Raw genomic sequence first — 14,231 nt, 5'->3', positions numbered from 1 at the left:
TTATTGCTAGGTCTTTGGACAATAGCCCTCTCACCACTAGAGGGAGCCACCTAATTTGTTTTATACCTAATACAGGTCACCAAAAGGATGGTGAGAAACTTCCAGCTATGCCTGGGAGAGGTTAATTCTAGTCTAGATGCTTCTTTTCTAAACATAATGCTGTGTGGACACCAGGCTAGCTGGACAGAATCACCTCAAAGCTTTGAAATGAGCTTCTCAGGAACCCCCAAAGGCTGATTCAATAGGTTTGAAATGGGATTCATAAATGTGTAATTTACTTTAGAAAGCTCCCCAGATGCTTCTGATGCAGCGCTAGGTTTGCTACCGCTGGTGTAAAAGATTCCAAAGAACTGGTCCTTTTCAGAGTTTTGCCATTTGCCACGCATTTTTAACAGAGACCAACATATATGAAGTTCAACTAGATAAAAATGGAATCTCCTAAGAACAGAATTTCAACAAAATACTTCACAATAATAATAAATCACAGGAGCAAACATAGTTATCTTCAAATTTAAATTTATTAAGACATTCGGCTATGTCTGTCAGTCTACATCCAAATTTGCTACTAAAAACAAAATAAAGTCACATCCCACATTAGGAATACCGAGTCTGAAAATCACTTTTGAGCCAAGCCTATTGAATAAATAAATGACTAGTTTCTTTTCATATCAAAATTCCCATAAAAAAATTACATTCCCCCCTCCCCAGTTCTACCTTTAGCCATGATGAATGTAAAAATTTAAATATGACACATCCTTGTCAAAGAAAAGGTGCAAAGTCTATTAACAGCTTTAAAAGTGGCATTTGCAGAGTGTGATCATACAGTTATGTACTCATTCCCAAAGTGCAAATATTGCCATAATTTAACACTGTTTTGATTCAGTTGCAAGAATTAAAACATTACACAGGATTGAAAAGTACACTCAGGGCCTTTATCAGTGCCCTAAAGCCCTTCCCACTTTGGTCTCCTTCACTAAGGTGGACTCCAAAGTGTTCATTAGAGTTTTAGTTTACTTCACACAGCCAATGAAGTATACAATATATTAACAAAAGTTTCATATACATCAAAATATTGAAGACTCTGTCATAAAGTTCAAGAGTCTCAGATTACATGAATGCACCCGCAAGCCCTAGTACCCACCCAATCCCACCCCTAAAGCACATACAAAGTATGAGCGTGCTTCAATCTTTGAATGCAATCAATGCTTCTACATCTTTGATTTCGTTTAAGTGCTGCACAAAACTCAATAATCACCTGGCTGAGTTCCAATTAACTGAGGGAAAAGGGGGTGGAGAAAAGGGCTAACACTACTCATACTTTATAACAAGAATGAATCTGTCCCATAGAAAGTGAAATAACAGTTCCACTTCCACCTGCTTCTTCCCATGCTGTCTTTATGCTCTCTATCCTCATTTCCTTAGCCCCTTTTAAACACTCAAATCTAATTTCATTCATTCCTCACAAATCAGGGGCAGTTTCTGAAGATGTTGAGGTTGAATTTTCTTGGCAAACCTCTACAAAACATCAGCATAGAATATATAAATACATTCTGATTAGCATACATTGCAAAATTTCTCCCACAATGTCAGGGGATGAAATCAGGTGGTTTCCACTGAGAGTACTTCCTGGATTAAGATCCTTGGGATGTCAGTTTCCTGCCTAATCATCTTATACATTCACTCTTCAAATCTGAGCAGGAATTCATTCTGAGTTCACTTCTCCTCGAGAGAATCGAAGCGTCATTCCTGCTTCTTTTCCTTGGCTGACTCAACAGGACATGCTTCGTCTTTTGCACTATGAGGACACTGTTTGGGGTCAACAGGCCCTTCCTGGCTATCTGATCTTCTGGCAATGCACTCATTATTGTCCCTAGAACCTTCCTGTATCCTGGTCCCTGGAGACTGCTCTTGGTCTGGGGCTTCAGTGCCTTCCTGAAGCATAACATTTTGCTCAGCTCCAGCAGGAGGCTGTGGAACCGGCTCAGTTCCTAATCCTGGAAGCTGGGAGGAGTTTTTGAGGTGGCAGTGGCAGAGAGGGCAGGTCTCCTGGACATACAGCCATTTCTTAAGACAGCCTGAATGAAAGAAATGACTGCAAGGCGTGATCACAGCAGATTTCATGTCCTAAAAGAGGAAAAAATAATATACCTCATAAATGTCAACTATCTAAAACATTTGGTGCTACCCCAAAAAGTTCTGGTTCCAACATTTCTTTCCCACAATAGAAAATTTGTAACACAGATCTTCAAATAAAGCTCATTTTATATTTCAGTAATAATCACAATGCCATCAGAGACCCCATTATACAAATAATACAAGAACCACTGGCTAATTGAAAAAAAAAAAAAAGAAGCAAAATCTAAATATGAGGAAAAAACTACCTTCTAAACTGGTATTGGTATAAAATGCAAGGGATACCTAACTGTAGCAGTATGATTACTGGTCTCCATTGGTATGACACAAACATAATTAGAACCTCAGAAACTCTGATGAAGACAGGACTTTTTCCACAGTTATGCTTCAATATGGCTGAACAGATTATTCTATGATGAGATTATTTGCAAGGAGACAAAATCAGACACATAACACCAGGGTATTGGCAAGGAAGCGGCAATTTCATTAGGACGGATGTATATATATATATATATACCCAGTTTTCAAGATTTGATCTGTGTAAGCCAGTGTTTCTCAACTTGCATCAGAATCACTTAACAACGCATATTTATGGGCCACCCCAAGACCTACTGAATCAGGGTATCTAAAGATGAGATTCATAAACCTATAATTACAAGCCAACCATGTGAATTTTATGTGCTTAAATTTGATAGCCACTGGAATAAAGAGTGGTATACTTTGCATAATAGTCTTTGCATAAAATATATTTGGGGAGGGAAGCCTGAGGACATGAAGTTAAAACTATAAGAATACACATTTGGTGAATCAACCATTAGTTTTGTTTAAAGTCCCAAAACAAGCAGGAGAGAATATCCCAGAAATTCCTTGCCAAGAACTGGTAACACCTGGGAGTCAACTTTTAAGCAGAAAGCCATCCAAGGAAAAGCAGCCAGCTGGGAAGCTAAGCAATTTTGCTCTCATTTTCTATGTGACATCAGCAGGTAGTTCTAGCACCTCAAAAAAAGTGATGTGACAACAGGAAATACAAAAATAGGACTCATGAATCCCAGAGATGAAATATTTAGACATCAGCTGCTAAAGCTGATGTGCCCCTCATCTGCTTTTGATGCGCTTCATCTTGAATACAAAGAGGCTACCTATCACAAAAGAGCTGGAGTTCACTTTAATAAGAAACGGAACCAAGAAAATGGCTACTTAACTTGTGGGGGGAAACCTACATTACTTCTCAGTCCCCTCAAATGCAAAAACAACCTGGAAAACATTGTTTTGCTAGTATCCAAAAGTATTTTCTAATTACAATAAATTAAGTGGTAGTTGCATTTTCGAAAAGGTTATTCTATATAGTTTTAAACACACACAAAAAAATACATGCACACCCCCATCTAAATTATAAACCAACCCTGAAGAGAAAACATTCCCTGTATACTCACTGACACTATCTATAGTTTTATTCCATCAGTCCACATTCCTTAAGAGTGATTTTAAAGAAACAGTTTCTGCTGTTGCCCATAATTTCTGTCCACACTTCCAACAGTGCAGTTTTATAGTAAAAGCTACTATTTAAACCCCCTCTTGAACAGATGACTGGTGACTAAACTTTTTGTTGTTTTATTTCCAAATCCAAAACTGTGATTTAAATACTATTTTGAATTTGTAATAGAAGGCAATCATCAGCTTTTTATGGTGCATGTGCCAAAGATGGCAGGTAGGCCAACTCAACGGTCACACCGACTGGTAGCCTCTACCATATCCCTCCCCACACAAATGCCTGAACCTCTCAGGCATATAGCAACCCACAGGTAAGCACATACTCTCTCCACCTACATTAAGTACATGAATATTCTTTCCCACCCTGGGAATACCAGAAGGAAAAAGAGTCAGAATCTTGGCACACCACTTTTCAGAAGCTGCTGACTCCTGATTGATAGTATACATTTGATAGTACGTGTGTTTGTGTGCATTCAGGAGTAAATATAAAATGCACCTGACCTGTTTTTCCTTTATTTATGGGTGAGCAATAATGTTGAAAACAACAATAAATTAGAACTTGAGGGACTAAATAAAAAACTTAATTTAGAAATAAATTGGAAGTATTTTATAAGGTCTTTAATAATTTCTGAGGCCCATATTTTTTACCCGGGAGATAATTCTGCCTGGAGATTTCAACTGAATTTAGTTAAGTAATTACAGTCCCAAGGGATAGACCGAATGACCCACCCAAACAGATTCTTATTAAGCAAGTTACCTGGTAACAGATGGCACAAATATCATTGTGTTTCTCAAGCTGCTCTTTTGTAGCAATGGGTAATGATTTAATCTTATTCACAGCATCCCTGCGGAGAAGAAAGCTCTTCCACCCAAGCTGGGCCCGAAGCCACACATTATAGTAGGAATGAATGAAGATGATCATTGAGCCCATCACTGTCCATTCTCCAAAGATAGTCTCTGAGACGCCATAGGCCACCACACAGAGGGCCACAAGAAACTCTAGCAGGCGGTAAGTGCCATTCACATAGTAGATGACATCATCCATGTTTTCTACCGGCTCTTTTCTGAATTCCTCGACCATAAATAAGACATAAATAAAAAGTGTTCCTAGAACCTGAAAAAAAAAAGGATGTATACTAAAATAGAATATGATCACTAAGAAATTTTTTCATAGGCTTTAAGCAGTAACACAGTGCTGATACTTTTAGGATGACATATTTAAAATCTCAAGGAAGTATCCAGTGAGGAAAATTTTTTAAATAAAAAACAAATAAATAAAATCTAAAGAGGAGACACCAGTGTAATTAAAATGTGGGTCAGTCATTAGTATTAGATACCAAAAAGCCACACTTTCAGACATAACTTTCATGATTCTGATGAGTGCTCTGTTTTCTCTGACTCATCCTTTTCCCTTATTCCCCAGGTCACCAAGCTCCATCAATTCTATCTTAATCTTGCTCATTCCATAGTTACTCCTGTTCCTCAACTCTCAAACAACCTTTACTTCTATAAGGAACAATGAATAAATCTTTACTGCCAGTGCTGCGGTTTCTTTTACTTCTTACTCGTCAGGCAGCAAAGATCCAACTTTAAATTACAATAAACTTGTCGTTTCTAGGGCAATGTTGTTTTGTGCGTGTATAAAGAATGTATCACATCTGTGCGTGTAATACACACACATCATACATACATTATACAGTAAACACCATGAAACTAAAGATATTTTCAAGTATGTACTTCATTTTTTTTAAAAAAAGCACTCAAGCTGTAAAACTCTCAAATCTTTTAATATTTCATAGTTACTTATCATTTTAAGATTTATATGACAGTTCTGTAGCATACATCCTATACTATTTTGAAAAGAAGAAACTGAAAGACTTAATTACCTTTATAAAAAATACAGTGACACAGACAAGTCTATCTAATAATTTAATAACCTGCCTTCTAACTCTTGTCCTCAAATAAATGTAATGTTCTAGTAAAGAGGGTGAAAAGTTATCACCTAAATAGGCCACTTATAATCATTAATCTTGAAAAAGTTTAATTCCTTTTCTGGAAGAAAAATTAGAAAATCAGTTATTATATAGAGATAATTAATCCTAGGCTTACCTGAAGAGAGGTGAGAATGCTGCTGGAAATAATAATAAGAAGCCAAAAGTCCATGTGGAAAAACTGGCAAATCATATAAGCCATATAAGCGGGGAATACCAGTAAAAATAAACAAAGGCTTACGGCCCGGAAGTGTTTCCATAAACTCCTAGAGAAAGACAAAATTATTCTTTTAAAGTGCCTGCCACTTAGTAATACAACAATTACATTAAGCAGCTAACAGGTCTGATGCGTGATTAAATTTTATAGATATATGAGCCTCCTTCTCCATGCTAGTCACTGTGCTGGATCTTAGGGCAAGCCACCACACTCAGTCAACTGCCAAGTACCATCATTTCTTTTTTCCCAATAGTTTGCTTTTGGATTCATTCTCATTCCTAGTGATTTCAGATGATTTCAGGCTTTTGTGTCCTTAAACCTTAACATTTCAATAGTAATTTTCCCTGTTAAGACAGAAAGGGAGTATCAGAATAATGTGTGGTCTTTTTCAAATCACATGACATCCTCTCCCCACCTGCTCCACTCTGTGATGAAAATCTCTGCTGCAGCGAGTGCTGTGTCACTAACAGGAATGGCTCCCTGAATGAGCAGGTATACTAATCCTCACATTGGCTGAAGTCAGGGGAAGAGGGGACATGACTCAGAACACTGCATTGTAACATCTACTAGCTGTCTTCCTTCCTCCTCTAGCCCCTGATCTTTCCTGGACACCACCAGCCAGATTTATCCTCCTCAAGCTCTATCATCTTAGTATTTTCAAGATAGTTTAAAAGCTCACAGCTGCAGCAAAATTAGGCTGTTTTATCTGAACACCAATATCTATGATATGTTCTCAAATCCAAGGAAGGCATCTCAAGGAGACATAAGTAACATAAATCATCTTTCCTACCTGAATTATAACATAGGTGGGAAATAAAAACTACCACACACAAAGTCAAATGCTGTGTGGTCTTACCATAAGTAATTCAAAAAAAGAAGTGGATTATTATGGTGCAAATTAAAGCTAAGTACTTTGGAAAGTGTTTTACATCTTTTCTTGTCAAACACTTCTATTATCAGCAGTCAAGGAGCAAACATTTATCTGTCAGTAGCTCTGCTCTAAGATTCAAAACATAAACAATTTTAACATTTTATAGAAAGGCAGGCAGGCAGGAATTACTGTAACAGTAGTTGTACTGTGTTAGATGATAATTATAGATTATTTTAATAGGGTAATTTGCCTTAAAACCACGTATTTTTTCAAAATCAAGCTAGCTATGATCCATTTATAGAAAATATGTACACGAAGACGGTCCCCAACTTATGATGGTTTGACTTATAATTTTTTGACTTCAGGATGGGTTTATCAGGATGTAACATAAGCCCCATGAAACTACCTTGAATCCTGTGCACTTCATTCTCTTGCTTCCCTTTCTATAATTTTGTTTCATCTATATATCTTCCTAACGACTGTATTTTAAAATGTTACTTTTAACATAAAAATAACATCCTATATTGTCATTTTTTGGATTTTTTTTTTAACTTTATATTGCTATGAATCACTCATACTGTTTTATGTGTCACTACTTTTAATGTTCCACTGACTACTAGCACATTTTATTCACCCACACTCCTGTTTGATTGGCATCTGGGTTATCCCTAGGCCTTTGCTATTGTGAACTGTGCTATGAATATTTTTCTGCATGTCTCCTACTATACACATGCAAGAGTATCTCTTGAGTATATACCTAGGAGGAGAAATGCCAAACTGTTTTCAAAAGTGACCACACCACCTTACACTCCCATCAGTAACATGGATATTCCTCTGGACCTATATTTTCTCCCACCCTTTGTGGGAGGCTCTCCTTTCTCTTTCCCTCTCTTTCTTCCTTCCTTGCAATTTATTTGTTCACTGCCAACCTGACAGGTATTAAATAGTATCTCACTGTGGTCCTGATTCACATTTCTCTGATCACTAAAGATGCTGACCCTCTCTTCATATTCATGTTTCCTCTTTTTCTAAATGCCGCAACATGTCTTTTGTCTATTTCTCTCACTGATTCATATAAAAGCAATTTATCTATTCTTGATACTAATTCTTGGTCAGTAGTGCATAGTATGAATTTCTTCTCCCAGTTTGGAATGATCACTTATAAGTTATCTTAAGATTTAAAAACTGCTATGTTGGGATTACTCTGGCCCCACAGAATGAGGCCGGTGGAGGGATTCTTTCTACTGTCTGGGAGCATTCATTTGTTCATTTGAAGTTTGGTAGAACTTGCCTATAATGCCATCTGGGTCAAGAAGTTTACAAACTGTTTCAATTTCTTTAACGGTTACGAAACTATCCAAGCCTTTTCTTTAGTTCGTTGTGGTAAGTTATATTTTTCTCACAACTTTTCCATTTCATTTGTTTTAAAAAGTATTGGCATGTAGCTTTTGGTAGTATTCTCTTATTACCATAGGCAATGGTGGGAGAAAAGAACAGAACCTAACAGTTCATTCCTATTTGTCTTCCCATAGTCAAGAGGGCAGCCTCTCTTGCCTCAAGCTAATGCTGTTGGAACCACAAGTAATTAACACCAATGGGGACACCAGTTCAAAATAACTACCCTAGCCCCTACGAGGCTTCTCAGTTTGCTGCTTTCCCTTTAAATTTCCTCTGCATTTCTTTTGGAGGAGGAAACCAGTAGTGAGGCTATTCAAACATCCTGAAAAGACCCAGAACTGGATCTACTGATTCTCATGGTAATGGAACTATGTATTTTTTTTCTTTCTCTTTTCCAAACTTTCTATAGTATTATATTTGTTTTATTAACATATACTAAATTAATTAGTATAATTAGTAATAATAAAGGATATTACCAGAGGTGAAAAAATACTAATTGTACTTAGGTCAAAGCAAGCCACTTTTCAGAACTATTTAACAGCTATTTAACTGAGCTCACTCTTGAGTTCAACATTTTAAATGCTTCTGTCAAGAAACCTTAAACCTCAAAAACAAATCTCAAACAATTATAATCAATTATGGTGATTAACATTATATGAAACATACACAAGAGCTCTGAGCTTATTTAATTTTATTCCTTTAGCCATCCTACCATTTGAGAAAATTTTACAGAATGTTTGGCAATGGGCATTATGGGTATATAAAGATAAATCTGATGAACTATAAAATGCTAATTTGGAATGTTCTGGAAATCTGCTGTCACAATACCTCCCCATAGACTGCTTGCTTCCTTACTCATAAAAGGATACCAAAGAAGCAATAAGTTCAGATGTATTTCTATAATCAATAATTGGTGTGAAAAGAATGCTGGAAGAAAAATAGTGGCACTGAATTTTAAGCAATTCTTTATAGAATTTCCTTGTATAAACCACAATAAGCCAAAATAGTATCTCTCAAAGAACTAATAGTTTGACTTTTATTCCTTAAGAAAATTTCTGTAATGCAAGCTGTACATGAATCCAGCTACTAATTTCATCTGCTCCCACAGTTGTCAAGAATCCCCATCCTCAGTTGCAACTGCCTAAAAGACCATCAAATGAGGCTGTTATTCCATAAATGCTTATCTTTATGAGCGACTTTATTTTTCTCTCCTTCATCTGCATTTGTGTTAATGCTTTCTCTCCTTTAATTAGCATTACACAGAATAAAATTATATATTATTTGCCATATTTATGGACTAAATTTTATGCTCTCTGCTCTTAATTTTAAAACTGGACAAATATAAAAAGCATTAAACTTCTCTGAAGAAGAAAATATTAGTTTATAATGACACAGCCTTTGATATGACTTTTAACTATAGAAATCTTGAGAGGAAAAAAAGAGTACAGAAGTCAAACAAGTCAAACATCTCACATAGAAAAATAAAAATGGAAACTTGTTAAATTAACCTAAACTAATACCAATTATCCATCCATCTGCAGTCTCTAAACACTACCTAAATCTTTAGACAATAAATTCATGTAAAGAATATTACATGAATTAAAGAATATTAGGAAGTTTCTTACTTGTCTCTAGATGCTCCCAGCGCCAAAACAATAGGATCTGCAATCTCTAACATAGACTGTAGGATAGAAGCTACAACAATGAAGAGAATAATACTGAGCAGGAATGCCCGGTGGACAACCTGTAGTTCTATCAGCCCAGTCTGCACCGCCAGGATTAGCAGTGTTACTCCTTCTGTCATGCCCCTAAAAAAAAAACAAAACATATTTTCAGAAAAAATAAATAATCTGAATCTCACTTAATTCCAAGAGAAAACAATCCAAAGGTTTACAATGTTGTTACATATTTTTTAATCTGTTCTGACTTAATTCAGACTAAAAACTGACCAGTATATTAACTTCATATTACATAACACTGATGTAATAATATACAGTCATTTCCATCACTACATGTGCAAAAGCATAATAGCTATTATTTCAGCATACAATGAAGGGGGGAAAAACAACTTCTAAAATAATAAAAGTTTTCTAAACAGACTTTGTTAATAAGCCAGATATTTCTGCCATTCTTAGATATCCACTTAATTATACCTATTTACATCATGAGCTATATCCTGATCATAAAAGAGAAAATCACAGGTGAATGTTTTCATAAGCTTGTACAGGAAAAGGTCTCTTTAGGTAGAAAGAACCAGAAGACATAACGGAAGAGAAAGATAAATACAAATTTTTTTTGAAATTTAGTGTCCATATGAAAAATACACCATGTACAAACAAAGTCATAAAACCTTTTATCCTATTGGCTTGATTTATAAAGAACTCTCACAAATAAATGAAAAATGAACAAAAGAAAGACAGTTTTAAAAACTACAGATTAACAAATATTTCAGTGTTTGATGACACCAAGTACTGAGAAGGACTGTGACAGAAAATGAGCACACTAATGTTGAGATATACACACACAAAACCTTTCTGGAAAAAAATTTGCTAATAAATTTAAAATGAACAAACCCCTCAAACTCAATAATCTCACTGGTATTGATCCCTATGGATGTACTACAAAGTAAAGACATATATATAAAAGAAAATACAGAGAATAGTGGAACATGTTATATGACATCACGGGGATGCAACCATCAAAATCCAGATTCTGAAAAAAACTGTAGGACAAACAACCTGGTGTCTTCCACAAATAAAATTCAGGAGAAAAAAATACAGACAGTAGGAACCTAAACATTAAAGAGAGTTAAGAGACATATCATCCAATTGCAAGATGGGCCTTATCTGGGTCTTGGATTGAGAAAACAAAATGTTTTTTAAAACATTTAGATAGGGAAATTTAAACACCACCTGGACATTTGACATCAAGGAATTCTTTTAGTAGAAATGATCATTCTATTGTAGTTATGTTTTTTCAAAAGATTTAAAGACTAAAATATTTATGGGTAAAATATTATTATATCTGAGATTTTCTCCAAACACTTGTAGTCAAGGGATGTTGGGGCATGGTGGGTGGAGTTGATAGGGACATGGAAGACACGAGGTTAGCCATATTGTTGGAGATGGGAGACAGGTAGGTATATGGGGGTTAATTTTACTATTCTCTCAAATTTGTTGGTTTACGCTGTGGATTGATTGAATTGTGTACCCCAAAGTTCATATATTAGAAGCTTAATTCCCACTCTAACTGTTGAGGGTAGGAAATCCTATTAACAGTAATTGAAAGAGGTGATTAGATTCAATAGTGAATGGATTAATAACAGTGGACAGGGGCATGATTCTGAGGGCTTTAAAAGAAGAGCACGAGAGGTTAGTTCTCACTCTCTGCTTCACCATTTTGCCACGTGAGACACAAGGGTCACTGTCACCACCACCAAGACCCTCACCAGATATATTCCATGCACTGTGGACTTCACAGCCTCCAAAACTGTAAGCAATAAATATTGTTTTCTAACAAATTACCCAGTTTCAAGTATTTTGTTATACGCAACAGAAACTGACGAATATAGAAAACTGGTACCAGAGAAGTGGGTGTTGTTTATAATAAAAACTTTAAAATGTGGAAGTAGCTTTGGAACTGGGTGCTGAGGAGAGGCTGGACGAATTTACAGGAGCAGGCTAGAAAAAGCCTAACTGCTGGTGGTAGTTTAGAAAACAAGAAAACCAGAGAAAGTTTGGAATGTTTTAGAGACCAGTTAAATGGTGGTGACCAGAATGCTTACAGAACTATGGACTGTAAAGACCATTCTAAGGAGGTCTCAGATGTAAATGAGAAGGGACTTACTGGAAACTGGGGCAAAGATCACCCTTGCTATGAACTGGCAAGGAACTTGGCTGCATTCTGTTCATACCCAAAAGTTTTATGGAATGTGAAACTTAAAGCTGTTGACTCACAGTATTTAGTGGGAGAAATTTCTAAGAAACAAAACATTCAGGAAGCCGAACTGGCTACATACAACAGCCTACACTGAGTTATAGCATAAAGGGCATGACATAAAGCCAAACTGTGTAATTAAAAGGGAAGCACAGCATAAATATTTGGAAAATCTGCAGGCGGGCCATGTGGTAGAGAAGCAGAGAGCATTTTCAGAAGAAAAATGCAATGGTGCTAAGAAGATTAGTACAAAAGAAAGGGATTATCAGGAGATGGGGGAAAAGGCCCTGAAGGTATTGCAGAAGCCTCTGGTACGACCCTTCCACCTCAGGCCCAGAGGCGTAGGGAGACAGAATGGTATCGGAGAATAGGCCCCAGGTGCCCTCCAAGGATGCTGCTCACCACACTAGCACCCCAGCTGCTTTGGCTGCTCCAGCCATGGCTAAATTAGCACCAAGTATGGATCCGCAGCTTTGGAAAATACAAACCCGAAGCCTTGACAGTGTCCACATGGTGTTAGGTCTGCAGGCCTGCAGAATGCTAGAGTTGTGGAGGCTTGGGATATATCAAAGGATGTATGGAAAAGTCTGGGGGCCCAGGATGAGATCTGTCACAGGGGCTGAGTCACCACATAGAGCCTCCACTAGAGGAATGCCAAGCAGAAATGTAGGGTCAAGTTGCAGCAGAAAAACCCCAACAGCGCCATGCCTATTGGAGCCATAAGAGCGAGACTGCCATGAAGACCCCAGAATTGTGAAGCTACCAGTGTGTAACGCCAGCTTGTGAGACCTGAAGTGTGGCCTCAGACCTGGAAAGCAATAGAAGTGGAGCTGCCCGAGGACTTGGGGACCCAAACCCCATACCAGCATGAAGAGAATGCCAAACAAGGAGTCAAGGTACATGATTCTCCAGCTTTGAGATTTACTTTCTGCCCTGCCAGGTTTCAGACCTGCTTAGGACCTGCTACCCCTTTCTTTTGGCCTATTTCCCCCTTTTTGAATGGGAATGTGTACCCTTATGCCTGTACCACTCAATAGCGGTATCTTGGAAGTAGATAACTTGTTCTGATTTCACAGATGCGACTATGAATCTTGGACTTTTGAAATGAAAAAAGTTAAGACTTTGGGTATGGAATGAATGTTTTAACCTGTGAAAAGGACATGAACGTTGGGGATTAGGGAAGGAATGCTGTGGATTGATTGAATTGTGTCCCCCAAAGTTCATAAATCAGAAGCTGAATTCCCACTGTAACTGTGGAGGGTGGGAAATCCTACTATGATAATTGAAGGTGGGGCCTTGAAGGAGTGATTAGATTGCAGGACAATGTCATAGTGACTGGATTAATAATGGTGGTTAGGGGCGTGGTTCCGAGGACTTTAAACAGAGGACACACAAGGAGCTGTCTATCCCTCTCTCTGCTCTGCCATTTTTCCATGAGAGCCCTGGGTCACTGTGGCCACCACTAAGGCTTCCTCCAGATGTGTTCCCGGGATTTTGAACTTCCCACCCTCCAAAACTGTAGGCAATAAATTTAATTTTCTTTATAAATTACCAAGTTTCAAATATTTATGTTATAAGCAACAGTAACAGACTGATACAGTTTGAAATTTTCCTAATTAAAAATTTAAAGAGGAGATATACAAAGACACAGCAGCATTATTTTCTAATAACAAAACAACAAACAAAAAAAGAGATAAATCTATATTATGGAATACTATGCTTTCATCAAAAAGAATGAGATGTACCTGTTATGTGCTGACATAAAATATGGTGCAGAATAGTGTGTATATTATAATAGAATCAAAAAAATAATATATACATGCACTTTTCCCTATAAGAAATTTTAGCATAACCATCTACAACTGTTAACTTTGGGAAGAAGAAATAGGAAGAGAGAGCTATCATTTTCCATTTTGTATGTTTTACATGGTATCAATTTTGTGAACTTATTTATGAATTATTTTTTTCTTTCCCCTTCTCCCCCCAGCTCTTTTCCCATTTTAAAGGTGTTAACTGGGACAAGTGGGAAAATTATGGACCGTTAAGATTTGAGGACTTTTGGAGATTATATAAATGAAGGATTTTTTTTTTTTTTTTTTTTTGTCCTTTTTGAGACCGGCCGCACCACGCTCAGCCAGTGAGTGCTATGAGCGCACCGGTCATCCCTATATAGGTCGTATAACTTCGTATAATG

At 37.0% G+C, this 14,231-nt stretch overlaps 1 protein-coding gene across 1 annotated transcript in view; it reads right to left on the bottom strand.

The window, feature by feature from the left end:
* Positions 1 to 499: 499 nt before the first annotated feature.
* RNF145 (ring finger protein 145) overlaps positions 500 to 14,231 on the bottom strand; it is a 54,207-nt gene continuing 40,475 nt past the window's right edge. Inside the window, exons 8-11 of the mRNA XM_008587677.1 lie at positions 9,727 to 9,909; positions 5,734 to 5,881; positions 4,382 to 4,738; positions 500 to 2,124 (exon numbers count right to left, since the gene is read on the bottom strand). Of these exons, the coding sequence (XP_008585899.1) occupies positions 1,741 to 2,124; positions 4,382 to 4,738; positions 5,734 to 5,881; positions 9,727 to 9,909 (1,072 nt within the window). The 3' untranslated portion in view covers positions 500 to 1,740. The remainder of the gene's footprint in view (positions 2,125 to 4,381; positions 4,739 to 5,733; positions 5,882 to 9,726; positions 9,910 to 14,231) is intronic.

This window comes from Galeopterus variegatus, unplaced genomic scaffold (genome assembly GCF_000696425.1).
Source record: "Galeopterus variegatus unplaced genomic scaffold, G_variegatus-3.0.2 Scaffold4489, whole genome shotgun sequence".
In the NCBI taxonomy this organism is placed as follows: Eukaryota; Metazoa; Chordata; class Mammalia; order Dermoptera; family Cynocephalidae; genus Galeopterus; species Galeopterus variegatus.
Note: the sequence above shows the minus strand (reverse complement) of the source record. Positions and strands in the feature narration are given on the sequence as shown.